The 14905-nt window shown below is 35.3% G+C and overlaps 1 protein-coding gene across 1 annotated transcript in view; it reads right to left on the bottom strand.

The window, feature by feature from the left end:
* Nucleotides 1-3076: 3076 nt before the first annotated feature.
* LOC137659631 (uncharacterized) overlaps nt 3077-14905 on the bottom strand; it is a 14230-nt gene continuing 2401 nt past the window's right edge. The window contains exons 2-6 of the mRNA XM_068394475.1: nt 9297-9457; nt 8008-8128; nt 7322-7672; nt 4513-4662; nt 3077-3272 (exon numbers count right to left, since the gene is read on the bottom strand). Of these exons, the coding sequence (XP_068250576.1) occupies nt 3103-3272; nt 4513-4662; nt 7322-7672; nt 8008-8128; nt 9297-9440 (936 nt within the window). The 5' untranslated portion in view covers nt 9441-9457 and the 3' untranslated portion in view covers nt 3077-3102. The remainder of the gene's footprint in view (nt 3273-4512; nt 4663-7321; nt 7673-8007; nt 8129-9296; nt 9458-14905) is intronic.

The following is a 14905-nucleotide window of genomic DNA, read 5'->3' as shown; positions in this document are numbered from 1 at the left end:
TCGACAAAGACTGTATATTCGAGTAATTATTCATATTTTAAGTGTGTCACATTTTAGTCCACTTGTTTGATTCCACTCAGATGTGCATTTCTATATGATGTAAACTTTTGTTAAAATATACTTTGTCATGTTGTGTGTAAAGATATACATTTTGTTATTGACTACTATAACATCGCTTTGTGCCTTGTAATCAATCTATTTGTGTCCAGTATACATGTGCATTATGTATGTATGTATGTATATACTGTATGTATATACATAAAAAAAGGAAAATGTAGCATATTGAACATATTGTAATTAAATTAATGCTTGGAATGCTGTATGTATTGTAACGCCAAGGACAGTAAAGCTTTATTGGTATAACACCAACTTAACCACCATCTTGTTTATATGATGCCCTATTGTATTGTGACATCGTGGCTTTTAATAAAGCAGTTCTCAACTGGCCTCTTGTGTGTGCAGTCGTCTCTCCTCCCATTCCGAAACTCATAGGGCACACTAGTTAACACTAAAGCTGTGAGACTCGGCATGGGGTTCAGTTCTAGCTAGAGGTAAATATTTGGCCGTCTGTTTAGCTGGCCCCAGTTCAAAGTTACACAGTCGTTCCTGAATTATCAGGATGGGCCATCTTGAGAGAGTTGAGCTAAGTAAGGTGGGCCTGTAGTCTTCAAGATGTATGGATTTCACGGGAATTGAGTAGTTTTGGATGAATGAATGGGATATAGGTAGGATTTTGATATATCTGCATCTAGTATCCAGTATCTGAAAATGCATATATTATGTAGGGGTAAAAGGATGAACCTTTGGCCTAGGAATATGATATCTGGTGTTCCTCAGGGTAGTGTTCTAGACCTATTATTTTTCATACTACATTATATGCACATAAGTTTGGCCTAAAAACAGTTGTTACCTATGCAGATGATGCTACTCACTTTGCATCAATTCCTTGTCCTACTGTAGGTTCTGGGGTTGCTGAAGCCCTTAGTAGAGATCTAGCTAAAATTGTTACATGGTGCGAGTTATGGGGCATGAAATTGAACTCGAACAAAACTCAAAATATGATTGTAAGCTGTGTCGAGTACAGTAGCTTCAATATCCTGATCTCTGCATTGATAATGTTTCTTTAACACTGTACAAATTTTTAAATTTTAGGTGTAATTGTTGATTGCAAAATTATGTTGAGAAATTCATTGTCTGTTTCTTCAATTACACTAAAAATTTAGATTTTTTCATAAGAGTTTCAGTGATCAATCTATTTTGAAGAAGTGTTTTAATTCTTGTTTCGAGTATTGTTCACCTGTCTGGTCTTCAGCTGCTGAATTTCATCCTAATTTGTTCGTCAAAAACTTGTGGTCTATTAAATTTCTTATTTGTGATCGAGGTTTTATCCCTTTTAACCCCGGGCTCTTTGGAAATTTCCAACCCTTTAACCCCCAGGGGTTATTTTTTTCCCAGCACATTTTGCTGTATATTTTTTTAAATTGCTCTAACAGCCTTAATTTTTGTCATAGAGAGGTCAGGTTGGTCTCATTCTCTTGGAAAATGCCTGAATTTTTTAAAAAAATTATCAAAAATATAAAAAAAAAAAATGTTTATAGCATTTTTTTGCAAGGACGTACCGGTACGTCCATGGGGGTAAAGGGATGGGTTTTGTGAAACGTACCAGTACGTCCTTTGGGGGGTAAAAGGGTTAATATCTGGCACCGTCGTTCAGTTAGTTCATTATATAGTTGCATAAGATTTGTCATTATTTTGACCATCCTTTGCATTCCGATTTTCATAAACCGTACCTTTCTGTACCTTGTACTAGATAGATAATTAATTCTAACAATCATACGTTCATTATAAGTCTCGATACTATAAAGTTCAGTATTCTAGAAGTTTTATTCCAGCTGTGACCAGATTGTTAACCCTTTTACCCCCAAAGGACGTACTGGTACGTTTCACAGAAGCCATCCCTTTACCCCCATGGACGTACCGGTACGTCCTTGCAAAAAAATGCTATAAAAAAAAAAATTTCATATTTTTTATAATTTTTTGAGAAAATTCAGGCATTTTCCAAGAGAATGAGACCAACCTGACCTCTCTATGACAAAAATTAAGGCTGTTAGAGCAATTTAAAAAAAATATACTGCTAAATGTGCTGGGAAAAAAATAACCCCCTGGGGGTTAAGGGTTGGAAATTTCCAAATAGCCTGGGGGTAAAAGGGTTAAATGATCTTCCTAACAAGGTAGTTGAATCAGTGAATCTTCATAAGTTCAAACTTGCAGTAAATATGTTGAACAGGCTGACATAAGTCTCTCTTCATAATTTGTTTATAACAGATCTAATTTAATATTACCAATCTTAAAATAATTTATATTCATTCATTTTTTCTCATATAGTTTATATCCATATTTCCGTTCCTCGCTGGGCTATTTTTCCCTGTTGGAACCCTTGGGCTTCTATCATCATGCCTTTCCAACTTGGGTTGTATCTTAGTAATAATAATATATATGTGTGTACAGTATGTACTTTTGTTAAGTATTATCTTGTTTCTGTATTTGAGCAATAGCTTATATTGATGTTTTCAACTTTTCATCATCATTTTTTACAAAGTGATAATCAAAATTATTTTCAAATTCATTTATACGTAAGTTAACCCTTTTACCCCCAAAGGATGTACTGGTACGTTTCACAAAACTCATCCCTTTACCCCCATGGATGTACCGGGACGTCCTTGCAAAAAACTGCGATAAAAAAAAAATTTCATATTTTTTGAGAAAATTCAGGCATTTTCCAAGAGAATGAGACCAACCTGACCTCTCTATGACAAAAATTAAGGCTGTTAGAGCGATTTGAAAAAAAATATACTGCAAAATGTGCTGGGAAAAAAATAACCCCTGGGGGTTAAGGGTTGGAAATTTCCAAATAGCCTGGGGGTAAAAGGGTTAATGAAAAGGATATTAAAATTTACCTGTATTTCGTATGAATTGATGTTCATGAATGTCGTATTTCAATCATTACGCGAGGATTTCCTCACCCAAATAATTAGCCGTTAGAACTATTTGCTCGGAATGAGAGAAACAGCATTGCTAGAGCTTAATCGATTTATTTATTTTTTAGTCCTCAAGTGGTGAGCACCCTCGGCATTTACAGTCGACGACGTTCTCGAACTTTTTCTCGAAGACGAAGCCGTCGTCGCAGGTGAGAGGAATCCGAACGGTCTCGTAGTTCATTGGCTGACAGCTCTTGCAATCGTTGCCTTGGCTCCACAGTCCCGATTCTCGCTCTGAAATCAGAATACTGTGGAGGAGTTTGCGTAGTAGTTACATTAATTCCAAATACTGAAAAGAACTTAAAGGTTTGATAGTGAGTTAGAGTATACTTACGTTCTCATAGTTCAGTTCATTAAAAGGGATTTTTATGAATAGTACTTACCTGGCAGTTATATATATACAGTACAGTATAGCTGAATATATATATAACTGCCAGGGAAGTATTCATAAAACTTTGTTTTATCATAAAAACTCCATTTTTATGAATAGTACTTACCTGGCAGTTATATATATATATATATATATATATATATATATATATATATATATATATATATATAGCTGAATATATATATAACTGCCAGGTAAGTATTCATAAAACTTTGTTTTATCATAAAAACTCCATTTTTATGAATAGTACTTACAGTACCTGGCAGTTATATATATATTCAGCTATATATATATATATATAACTGCCAGGTAAGTATTCATAAAACTATGTTTTATCATAAAAACTCCATTTTTATGAATAGTACTTACCTGGCAGTTATATATATATAGCTGAATATATATATATAACTGCCAGGTAAGTATTCATAAAACTTTGTTTTATCATAAAAACTCCATTTTGACGTAGGGAAAATCTATTTTTGGGTGAGATAGCCATGTCGTCCTGATGGAATTTTCATCTGGCAACTTCTACGGTATAATATTTCTGCGATTGATATTACAAGAAAATTACCGTCAGGTATCACGGGGTTCCAACCCCCGGAAACGACTATCCGTAGATATCGTGTATAATCAGGGACGTATCCTAAGATAACCATAGATATCTGCACCCCAAACAGACCTTACCCAGTCTAATCCACCAAGTGGAAGGATAAGTAAGGAGCCGCTACACATCCTATCACCTTCGTGTGGCCCTATACGTTCCTTCAAGGCAATGTGTCAACGTCATATTCTAGATTAATGATGGTATCTATTGTATTAGAGAATAATTAACAATATACACTTTTAAATAACTAAAATGAACCAATATTATTACTTCAGATGGTATTGAATTTCAGTATTAGTTAGAAATAATAATCATAACATTGGAAATCAAAATGAAGTCAAACAAATCATTCCTACTCTATTTCAGATGAAAATTTTCCAAATAATCTATTATAGAATGCATTTGTACACTGTACTGTGAAGGTAGTGTACAACAATGTTTGTACATAGCTTTTATAGCTATTCTAAAGTTCGCCTTACCTAAGAAAGTCTTTGTCGCACAGTAGCCCAGGCAGTACCTAATAGGCTCGGTGATAGGGTTCCTGTTGGTGCAGTGTCCGTGCTGATACGACATCATGTAGAACATCCCAATGGTCTCGTGGTCGTTCACTGTAATTGCGGAGCATTCTCCTGCGAAGATAAATTCACATATTACGAAGTATTCTTCCTATTTTTCTTCTTAATTCAGGTTTTTTATGAATTATTTCATCCCTAATTATATTTTCAACACATGATTTTCAATTGTCTATACAATAGGCTCCCACAAGGCATCCAACTAATTAAAGATATTATGGCATTCAAGAGGAAACTGAAGACTTTCTTATTGTGAGTGTTTTGACAGTGATGATCAAACAGTAAGCTAACAATACGCGTTGTGAAATGTTAAATGCTCCCAAATGAACATCATAGAATGACTGTGGAGGTCCTGTAGAGAGTAGGGTTCCCCTGCTGTACGGGACCAGATAAGCAGACCTTAAAATATAGTAAAAAGTATTCCCTTGTTGATCCAAATCTGACTGAACGGAAAAAATTTGAGTTTTCATAAAAGTTTGCTTTTGTAATTTTCTTCTCTACAGTAACCAATTTGTTACTTATTAAACTACATTTCTGAGAGAGATTCTTTCGGGGTTTTTTTTGGAACCTTCAAAAGAGGAACCCCATTCAGGTTATCTCACTAAAATTGACCCTTTCCATTTCTACGCTTAATTTCCTATGAGAGTAATTGGCAGTACTGTACTGTATTACCAAAACTAGGCTTCCAAGAACATACTGAAACTTTTTCATGCTCCATAGCCTTGGTGTGAGTGCATTCTCGTTGACTATGTGCGTGAGGACGGGAAGCTTTTAGCCAGATGGGAAAAATGTTATGCAAATTTCATCATCATCATCATCTCCTACACCTACTGGAGCAAAGGGCCTCAATTTTTTTTTAAATTTCATGGTTCTAACATTCCAATTACCAATTTTCAATTTTTCTTTAGTATTTATAAGCCGGGAGATTCTTAGCACTAAGCTACACCCGGGACTAGGGGCCATTCTGTTATTTTCTCATTCCATAGACTGACTAAATCCATAGAGGATTCATTGGCTAAATTCATCAAAGGATAACCAGTTCCTTGAGATGCTCAGTGCCTATCTAAGGCAAGGGACCCCTGCCGGTCCATACTGATTCCAATAATATCATCTGCCACGATCGAGAGTAGAAGGCGAAGAGACATCTTGTCTTTTGCCTTAAACCCAATCTGTCACCCTGCTGTCAGTGACTTTATTGAGATTAAGGGCGGCATTTCCTCTACACCCATAGCTCTCATTACTCCACCAGGTTGCTCATCCGCTTATACTCGTATACCGGTAACCATTGGCAAACATGGATTGCTAAGATATGCCGCCTAGCTGACAAGAATTGTATAGAATGGTGGCAAACCTAAACTATAAACTCTCTCTTACAAAGGAACTACAGTAAAGAAGCATGTCAGTTTTGAATCTTCTACTTGTAGAAATCCTCTCTTCCTTTCAGAATGTCATCAAAGTATTTTAGAGAGTATTATAGAACTAGAATAGTTCTATCAAGACATATCAGATTCATGTTAAGACAAGCAAGGATTTTTTTGTGTGTGTTCCCTCGAGACACATCACCTCAGACTGGAAGACTCATTTTATGTTTATATTGCCTACAAAGGGCTAATTAGATGTTTAATATTTGTAAGGTGACATAATATTTGATGCTAAATTTTATGTTGAATCAGAGGATGCATATTCAGATACAGTGAACCCTCGCTACTTCGCGGTTCGACCATCGCGGATTCACCACTTCGCGGATTTTTTCCATAACCCATATGTATACAGTAATATATATATATATATATATATATATATATATATATATATATATATATATATATATATATATATATATATATATATATATATATATATATATATGTATGCATATATTTATGTATATATGTAGGTATGTATATGTGTATACATATAAATATATATGTATATATATATATATATATATATATATATATATATATATATATATATATATATATATATATATATATATATATATATATATATATATATATATATATATATATATATATATATATATCTAAAGTAGGAAGATGTGATGTAGTTCTAAGGGAAAAGTATGGGAAATATGTCTGGGTAATAAGCAAAGCTCTACCTCCAGTTTGTTTCTACATTATGATCAGAGATAAACGTAAACAAAACATTGGTTGCCATTTTTTATCGTGCTTTTTAGCATGTTTAGGAAATGCATGATATAAAATCACCTTTAATATTTGTGCCTGTTTTAGTTTAGGGTACTGTAGTACATGCATTAAGTGTTCTGTACATTAAAGGGTAGTTTGTTAACAGTACTACGTACAAGGGAAGGTTTTAAAAGTCTGAATATACATGTTGAATAAATAGGTAAATATGGTGTCACTACTTCGCGGATTTTCACCTATCGCGGCCGCGACTGGAACCTATCTACCGCGATAAACGAGGGTTCACTGTATCTATTGGTAGGTCTCTCATAGAATAACTTTGGTATAAAAATAAAGCTGGGAGGAACGTAGAGAGTAGAGGTCCCCTTTTTGTTTTTGTTTCATTGTTGATGTCGGTTACCCCCCAAAATTGGGGGAAGTGCCTTGGTATATGTATGTATGTAAGTATAAAAATAAGACCCTTAATTCTGTCAGTCGCTTTGGGGTCCGAACCTCATCAGAAATAGGCGTAGCCTATCTCCTTCCATAATATTTTATCAAACACTTACCTTTTTTAAGGCCAGTCTCGTCCTTCGCTTCTGGCCTTCTACGGGTATCAGTACTCGAGTGTTCTACTTCCTCCTTTTTTTCCTCCTGCACGTCTACCGTGGAATTATCTTTACTGTCAGTAACGGAGTCTGTTTTCTCTACACTCTCGTGAAGGTCTTCATCGCTCGTTCGCTCTCTTCTGTTCCTCCTGTCGTAGCTCTTTGGGCGATCCCTTCTGTCCTGCCAGTGGTAGCCGAGATCCCCTCTGCTTCCGATGGCATCGTCTGAGCGGTCGCTCTCGACTTCGGAGCCATCTCTCTTCTCATCTTCCTTGGCTTCTTCGTGTCTAGTCAAATCCCTTTCGACGGTATCTAGAAAATCAAGTAACACATTACTTTAAAAAAAAATTAGATAAATATGATTTAGTCTCTCTCTCCTCTTTAGTGCAAATAGAAATAAATGTGTTGATTAATATTTTTTTTTAAATGTCTGTAATTCCCAGACATACTTTCCCTTTCCTGAATATTATTGGTTAACTTTTTTTCACCAGCCTTTAGAATAAGTTACAGTTTAGACTCTACAGTAATGAAATAGCCTTCGTAGGATAGTAAAGAAAGATGAGTATCTTCTTCACAAGTAGTATACAACGTGGAAGGAATAAACCTGAGAACAGAATTTAATAATGAGCTCTGGATGAAACACTTACCTGACTTCTTGGAAAGGTGTAGCCATGAATCTTCGGCGGTTTTGATCTCTTCCACGAATTCTAAAACTCTGTCCAATTTACTTTCAATCGCAATGAATGGTGACCTCGCTTCAGAAATTGCCTGAAAGACATAAATGCAAGTTAACTTAGTAGACAACTCTTACACTAACTTATGCTAACGTTATTTATGACATCCTAAAATGTATATTGATGTGTTAAGGTAGGTCAACTAATTTGTTAACTAATGATTACTTTGATGAACATCAAAGTTAACAGATATAATGTCATTGCTTCAGCCATGAAGGGGAGTAATGAAAAAAAAAAAGATATGAAATACATAAGGATTTTCATTTGTATCTTATAAATTCCTTATTTTAGTAGATTATACACAAGGTAAATCATCTCCCAGTACATTTTACAATGCCATGCCTTATGATACAAGCACTACAGTTAAACTCCATTGTAATCAAAACTAAAAAAAAGGTTTCTTAGCCAACACCATCCTGATTATCACTACTTTGAAACCGGATGCAGAGAGGAGAATAGGGGATGCATTCATATCTTTTCCAATTTGTGCTAAAGATTGCCACATACATATTCATGACTTTGGGTTGAAAAGTTAAAAGAGTTCATGAATATATATACAGTACTGTATATACAACAACAACGACAAATGCAGCCGTTTCTAGTCCACTGCAGGACAAAGGCTTCAGTCACATCTTTATTCATGGCTGGGGTTTGGCCAGTTTTCTTCACTAAGCTGGCCAGTGCAGATATGTGATGATGGGAGATTTTTGTCTGATTGCTCACAGCAAAACAACCTAGTATGGATGTCCCTGACTAGTGCAGCTTTGCTGATTATGGTGATATGTAAACCCTTTCACCATGTTCAGGTATACCCACTATATGTATTACTATTACTATCACTATTATTTGCTAAGCTACAACCCTAGTTGGAAAAGCAGGATGCTATAAGCCCAAGGGGCCCCAACAGGGAAAATAGCCCAGTGAGGAAAGGAAACAAGAATAAATAAAATATTTTAAGAACAGTGACACCATTAAAATAAACATTTCCTACATAAACTATAGAAACTTTAACAAAACAAGAGGAAGAGAAATCAGGTAGATTCAAGAAAACAAACACAGTTGACCTTATCATACGGGTTGAGTACATACATACAGTACATATATTTCTATATAAGTACAGTATACAGTTTGATGTGTATACACATACATGTGCATATATATACTTTGTCTCTACCAAAGGGGAAGGACACAACAAACCTTACCTCTGAGCAAATTTCCCTGATTCTTTGAAGTCCTTCTTCTTTGACGTCACAGTTATAGTTTCCCCAGGCACTTGTGTGGGCAGCCCCCATGCAGACTCCTACCACCAGAATCCACAGAAACGAATGTGTCCCCGTTCCGCCCATCGTAAGTTTGGTTTTCTCTGTCAAAGTAGAAAGAAATAAGTGAGTGGATGAACAAATTTGATGATAGAATTACTGGCTTGACGTCTATCTAGAATTTTTTCATTGCGTAAGCTACCGTTTCGTTTTTATTGAATCTAGGGTAGTTGCTTCAGACAACAAATGCTTTTTAAATCTTATGAGTATAGAAAACGTTTCTTAATTCCAGATACGTTTACGCTCTCAACAGAACTGAATTGAGAAAAATCTGATTTAGAACTAAATCTAGCTTATTTAAGATCATCTAAAATCCCTTTCAGTTCACTGTAAGACCTCTGATTTTTATTTTTTAAGTGCTCAAGAAGTGTCTTAAGCCCTTTCCACATGAGGGACAAATGCACGGTAGGTAAGCACCGTTATCAACTTATTGGTATGGGTGGCGATGACAAGCATGGATGACATCATAGACGAGGAAACCACGGGCAAACTATCGAAGTGCCCATGCCCGTCGTTGAGGCACTGGATGGACACCTGACTAGGGACCACGTTAAAGGTTAAAAGTTTAAAGGTGACTGGTTTCAGTTCCGGTTCCATCAGAATAGATGCTCACCAGAACGTCAGCCGGGCAAGCCCAACCCCCCATTGTGGTGTCCTACCACAGCAGTAGCCTCCCCAGTAAACAGCTTAAACTCACGGTCCTTAGCCAGGAGGCTTGCCTGTCAATTCTTGACTGCCCTCTTCGCGGTGTCTGGTCCAAGTCGTATGTTCGCCTGCCTGTTTCTTCTGTCTGCCTTGAACTGATTGATGTAGTAACACTTTCAAAGCGAGAGAATTACGGGCAAATCAAAGTGCCTGCCCTGCATTTGCCTCTTGTGTGGAAGGGGCTTCACCTATTTGCAAGAAAGATCGCTCCTCATCTTCTTTTATAATCGTCAAAATTTTTATCACCACAAGTATACTGTACATTTAAGAAAATAAAACTATTTTTTGTTTAATATATGTGGTATATATATTTATACTTACAATAATAGTAACAGTTATAACTCCAAATTGATCTAAAAATGCGCAATTGTACACAATGTAGGGTCTCCGTCAGAGCCAACAGACTCGTCAGTGTTCTCACAGTGTAGTGTGTGTGCCAGTCATTCACGTGCACATCGGTGGATTATTAAATGTGACTACGAATTCACCTTGAAATCAAAACATCATATCAGGAAGTGACATATGTTTAATCCTATTAGGTCAATAGATTTAATCGAACGCGGAGCGTCAGCTCGTTGATTGGATCAAACACGTGCAGAGGCTTCATCTAATCGGAACTGGCCGAGTCAGCAACATGTGAGTGGAACTTTGTTTACGGCGCTGAATCGTTGCTATTTTTATCATGATTGTTATTATAGTCCATTTCTTTTATCGAGGCATATTTGCACCGACTCGCAGGGGTGCCCTTTCAGCTCGGAAAAGTTTCCTGATCGCTGATTGGTTAGAATTATCTTGTCCAACCAATCAGCGATCAGGAAACTTTTCCCAGCGAAAAGGGCACCCCTGCGAGCCGGTGCAAATATGCCTTAATAAAAGAAATGGACTATAGGCAAGCTGCAGCCTTATTTGGATGAACATGAAGATTTCATATACAATAATAATGATGAAAAGCTAATTCAAGCAAGCATGCATATAGTTTAAGTGAAGAATAAACGCAGTGCTGGAAAGTGATGGTGGTGAATTGAACCTAAAGTACCTACGTTAAGGGTGCAGATATCTATGGTTACCTACGGATACGTCCCCGATTATACACGATATCTTAGGATATTCGTTCCGGGGGTTAGAACCCTGTGATATCTGGCCAGGTAATTCTCTTGTAATATCACTCGCAGAAATATTATACAGTAGGAAGCTACCGAAGGGACCTTCCATCAGGACGACATGGATTGAGCCCAAAGATAGATTTTTCCTACGTCAGAATCCGTTTTGAAGATTTTGTAGTTGAGCTGTAGTGGAATGACCGTTTCTGTGAAACCTTTCTATTTATTCTTTTTATTGTTGTTAACAGCATTCCTCTTGCTGTTTATTCTTTGGCTAGTGTGTGGTAGTGACGATCATGTCGTTGTAACATTATTATTATTGCCAAGTTACAACCCTAGTTGGGAAAGCAGGATGCTATAAGCCCCGGGACCCCAACAGGGAAAATAGCCCAGTGAGGAAAGGAAACAAGGAAATATATAATATTTTAAGAACAGTAACATTGAAATACAAATTTTCTCTATAAACTATAAAAACTTGACAAAACAAGAGGAATAGAAATGAGATAGAATAGTGTACCTTCAAGCAAGAGAACTCTACCCCAAGACAGTGGAAGACCATGGTACAGAGGCTATGGCACTACCCAAAGCTAGAGAACAATGGTTTGATTTTGGTGTGTCCCTCTCCTAGAAAAGAATTGCTTACCATAGCTAAAGAGTCTCTTCTACCCTTGCCTAGAGGAAAGAAGCCACTGAATAATTACAGTGTAGTAGTTAACCCCTTGGATGAAGAATGAATGAAATGTCATTGCATACTGCGATAGAAGAACAAAGAAAATTGAAACATATGAAATCCATCCATGTGTAAAGTATGCGTCACTACTTAGGTTCCAAAATTTTGATAATGGTTGAAAAAAAAGACTTGCTCATCTTCCCTTTATATTCTGTCACCCAACACCAACTTTGGCATCTGTAACGCTTGGAAAGAGTCCTCTGCGGGTTTGCATACAAAGCTTTTTCCTTAATTTCCAGTGAGAGGATTATTTCTTCGGTGACATAAACCTGGCCTCTTGTCTCTTAACCTTGGTGAAGTTTTATCCTCAATTACTGAGAAATCTATCTTTTCTACAACTAAGCCTTTCTCTCCTAACCTTTTATTTGTAATTGCGTGTTCTTCTGTTATATATTTACCACGTCTTCTTTTTCTAATAATTAACAAAAACTGAATATCTATTTTTCCTTTTCTTTTCTCCTGTTAAAATAACCTCACCGAAGCGTTTCATCTATCTACTCTGTTTCCTTCCATCGCCCCAATATTTTTTTAGGATTTTTCCCACGGAAAAAGATTGCCTAACTAACCTGGCCCAGATTGTAATTTCAAAGAAGTTTGATGGTAAGCTAATTTTGCCATTTTCTCACCAAATATTCATTGTCTTATACGCATTTAAATATGAAATTGAAAGGCCCAAAACACAACATTTACACATTTACATAAAAAAAAAAAAGCTTTTCTGTTGACATAATCTCATCAACCTTCGTCACTGGTAAATGTTAAGAGAGAAAGGGGAATTTGAGTCTTTATTGAATATACATAGATGTAAGACTATAATAACTAACTGAATTAAAATAATGATAATTTACAAAAAAAGGCCATTCCATTTTAAAAGTCTGAACCAACCCCAGTGATAGTTCTGTAGAATACATATGAAAATCTTACAGGTCTAATGTCATATCATATTAATTTCAGTTTTTGAAAAGTGTTTGATATTAAGGATTCATCGAGTTAACGATACGTCGTATTAACGATTTATTTAGTAACGAAAAGTCTTTAGGGAGGTACACGAGAAGAATTAAAAGTTATATAACGGAGCGTAAAGATCTTGTAACAAGATTAGAAAGCGAAGCCTCACACGTGTTACGTGGAAGAGAAAAAAATGCTGCAACAATTTGTCACCTGTCGAGAAAAATGCTCGACTCAAATCTGTAGAAGTGGCAGAATGGGGTAATCTCTTTGAAAGCTTAAGATGAAGTCAAAAACATAATATACTGTAGATATGTATGTATTTTTATATATGTATATATATATATATATATATATATATATATATATATATATATATATACTGTATATATATATATATATATATATAAATATATATATATATATATATATATATATATATATATATATATATATATATATACTGTATATATATATATATATATATATATATATATATATATATATACAGTATATATATATATATATATATATATATATATATATATATATATATATATATATATATATATATAAAATGTATATAATATATATATATATATATATAAAATGTATATAATATATATATATATACATATATATATATATATATATATATATATATATATATATATATATATATATATTTCATGTGATTTTCATGCAATTTGTTGTGACAAAATTTTCATTATATGTAATTAAAAGACTGACAAGAGCTGAAAATAATAAAGTGTAAATATATACACACATACATATATATCTAAATTTGAGAAGAAATTCAACTTTACACTGCAATTTTTGTGTGCAGATAGATTTTTTTAATTTCCAAAACAAGACTTATTGCATTTTTCTTATAATGAACCTTTCAGAGTAATTTCAGGCTTATAATGATACAATTTCAGTTTTATATTTTCATAGTTTTGAAATTGGGAGAAGTCTTTTTTTTTATCATCAAAATCCCCTTTTTTCCATTTACTTAAAACTTGGAATCTATCAAATACTGTATTAAAAAAAAATTCTGAGAGATAAATAACAGAAAAGTTGACACTATTGACCCAAAAAGAATGCTTGTTTAGCTCAGATGTTGTAAGAAATCTTATTGAAAGGTTGGAAATGTTGAGGATATATGAAAGAATTTGTAAAATATAAAGAAATTCAAAAAGGAATGATCAGTATTATGAGATGGTTCAGTCCCGTGCAAAGTTAAATTCACAAGTGTTAGAAGGAAGAGGAAGAACGAGATGTAGGAGATGCGGAGTCGATGAAAACGAAGAGACTGGCGAGAGAGGTTGCTGACTTTCTGAAAGTGTGTGAGTGCACGCGGGGTATGAAGGAAAGGCTGTAATAAGGAGATTTCATGTCGCTGGTGAAGACGCAAAGCTTGAGAGAACAAAGGTGAGAATGCTGAGGTGCATTATGGGAATATCGCTGCTTGAACGTTTTGACTTTCTGAAAGTGTGAGAGTGCACGCGGGGTGTGAAGGGAAGTCTGCAATAAGGAGATTTCGTGTCGCTGGTGAAGACGCAAAGCTTGAGAGAACAAAGGTGAGAATGCTGAGGTGCATTATGGGAATATCGCTGCTTGAACGTTGATGAAATAAGAAGAATGGCAGGCATAGTAAAGATTAGAGAGATGAAAAGGGGCGTCACAACCGAGATGGTCGTGTGTTGAGGATAGATTGATAGTGGGGAGGGAGTGAGAAGAGCTTGGGAGGAAGCTATTAGTGAGAGAAGATCAAGAGGGAGGTAGAGAATTAGATGGCGAGATAACGTGAAGGATGATATGGAGAGACGAAGTTTTGTAGAAGAAGATGCCTTTGGAGAGGGTGCATCAGGCAACCGACCCCTTAATGTAGGGATAATGTTTGTGTGATAAACCTTTTGCGTACATGTATGAAACGACTGACGTTGAAAGAATTATCCACAGAGAAATCACCGAAGAAGGTTCTTGATATTGAAGAAATTTATAAA

Source organism: Palaemon carinicauda, chromosome 20 (assembly GCF_036898095.1).
Source record: "Palaemon carinicauda isolate YSFRI2023 chromosome 20, ASM3689809v2, whole genome shotgun sequence".
Lineage (NCBI taxonomy): Eukaryota > Metazoa > Arthropoda > Malacostraca > Decapoda > Palaemonidae > Palaemon > Palaemon carinicauda.
This window is presented reverse-complemented; position numbering and strand designations above follow the sequence as displayed.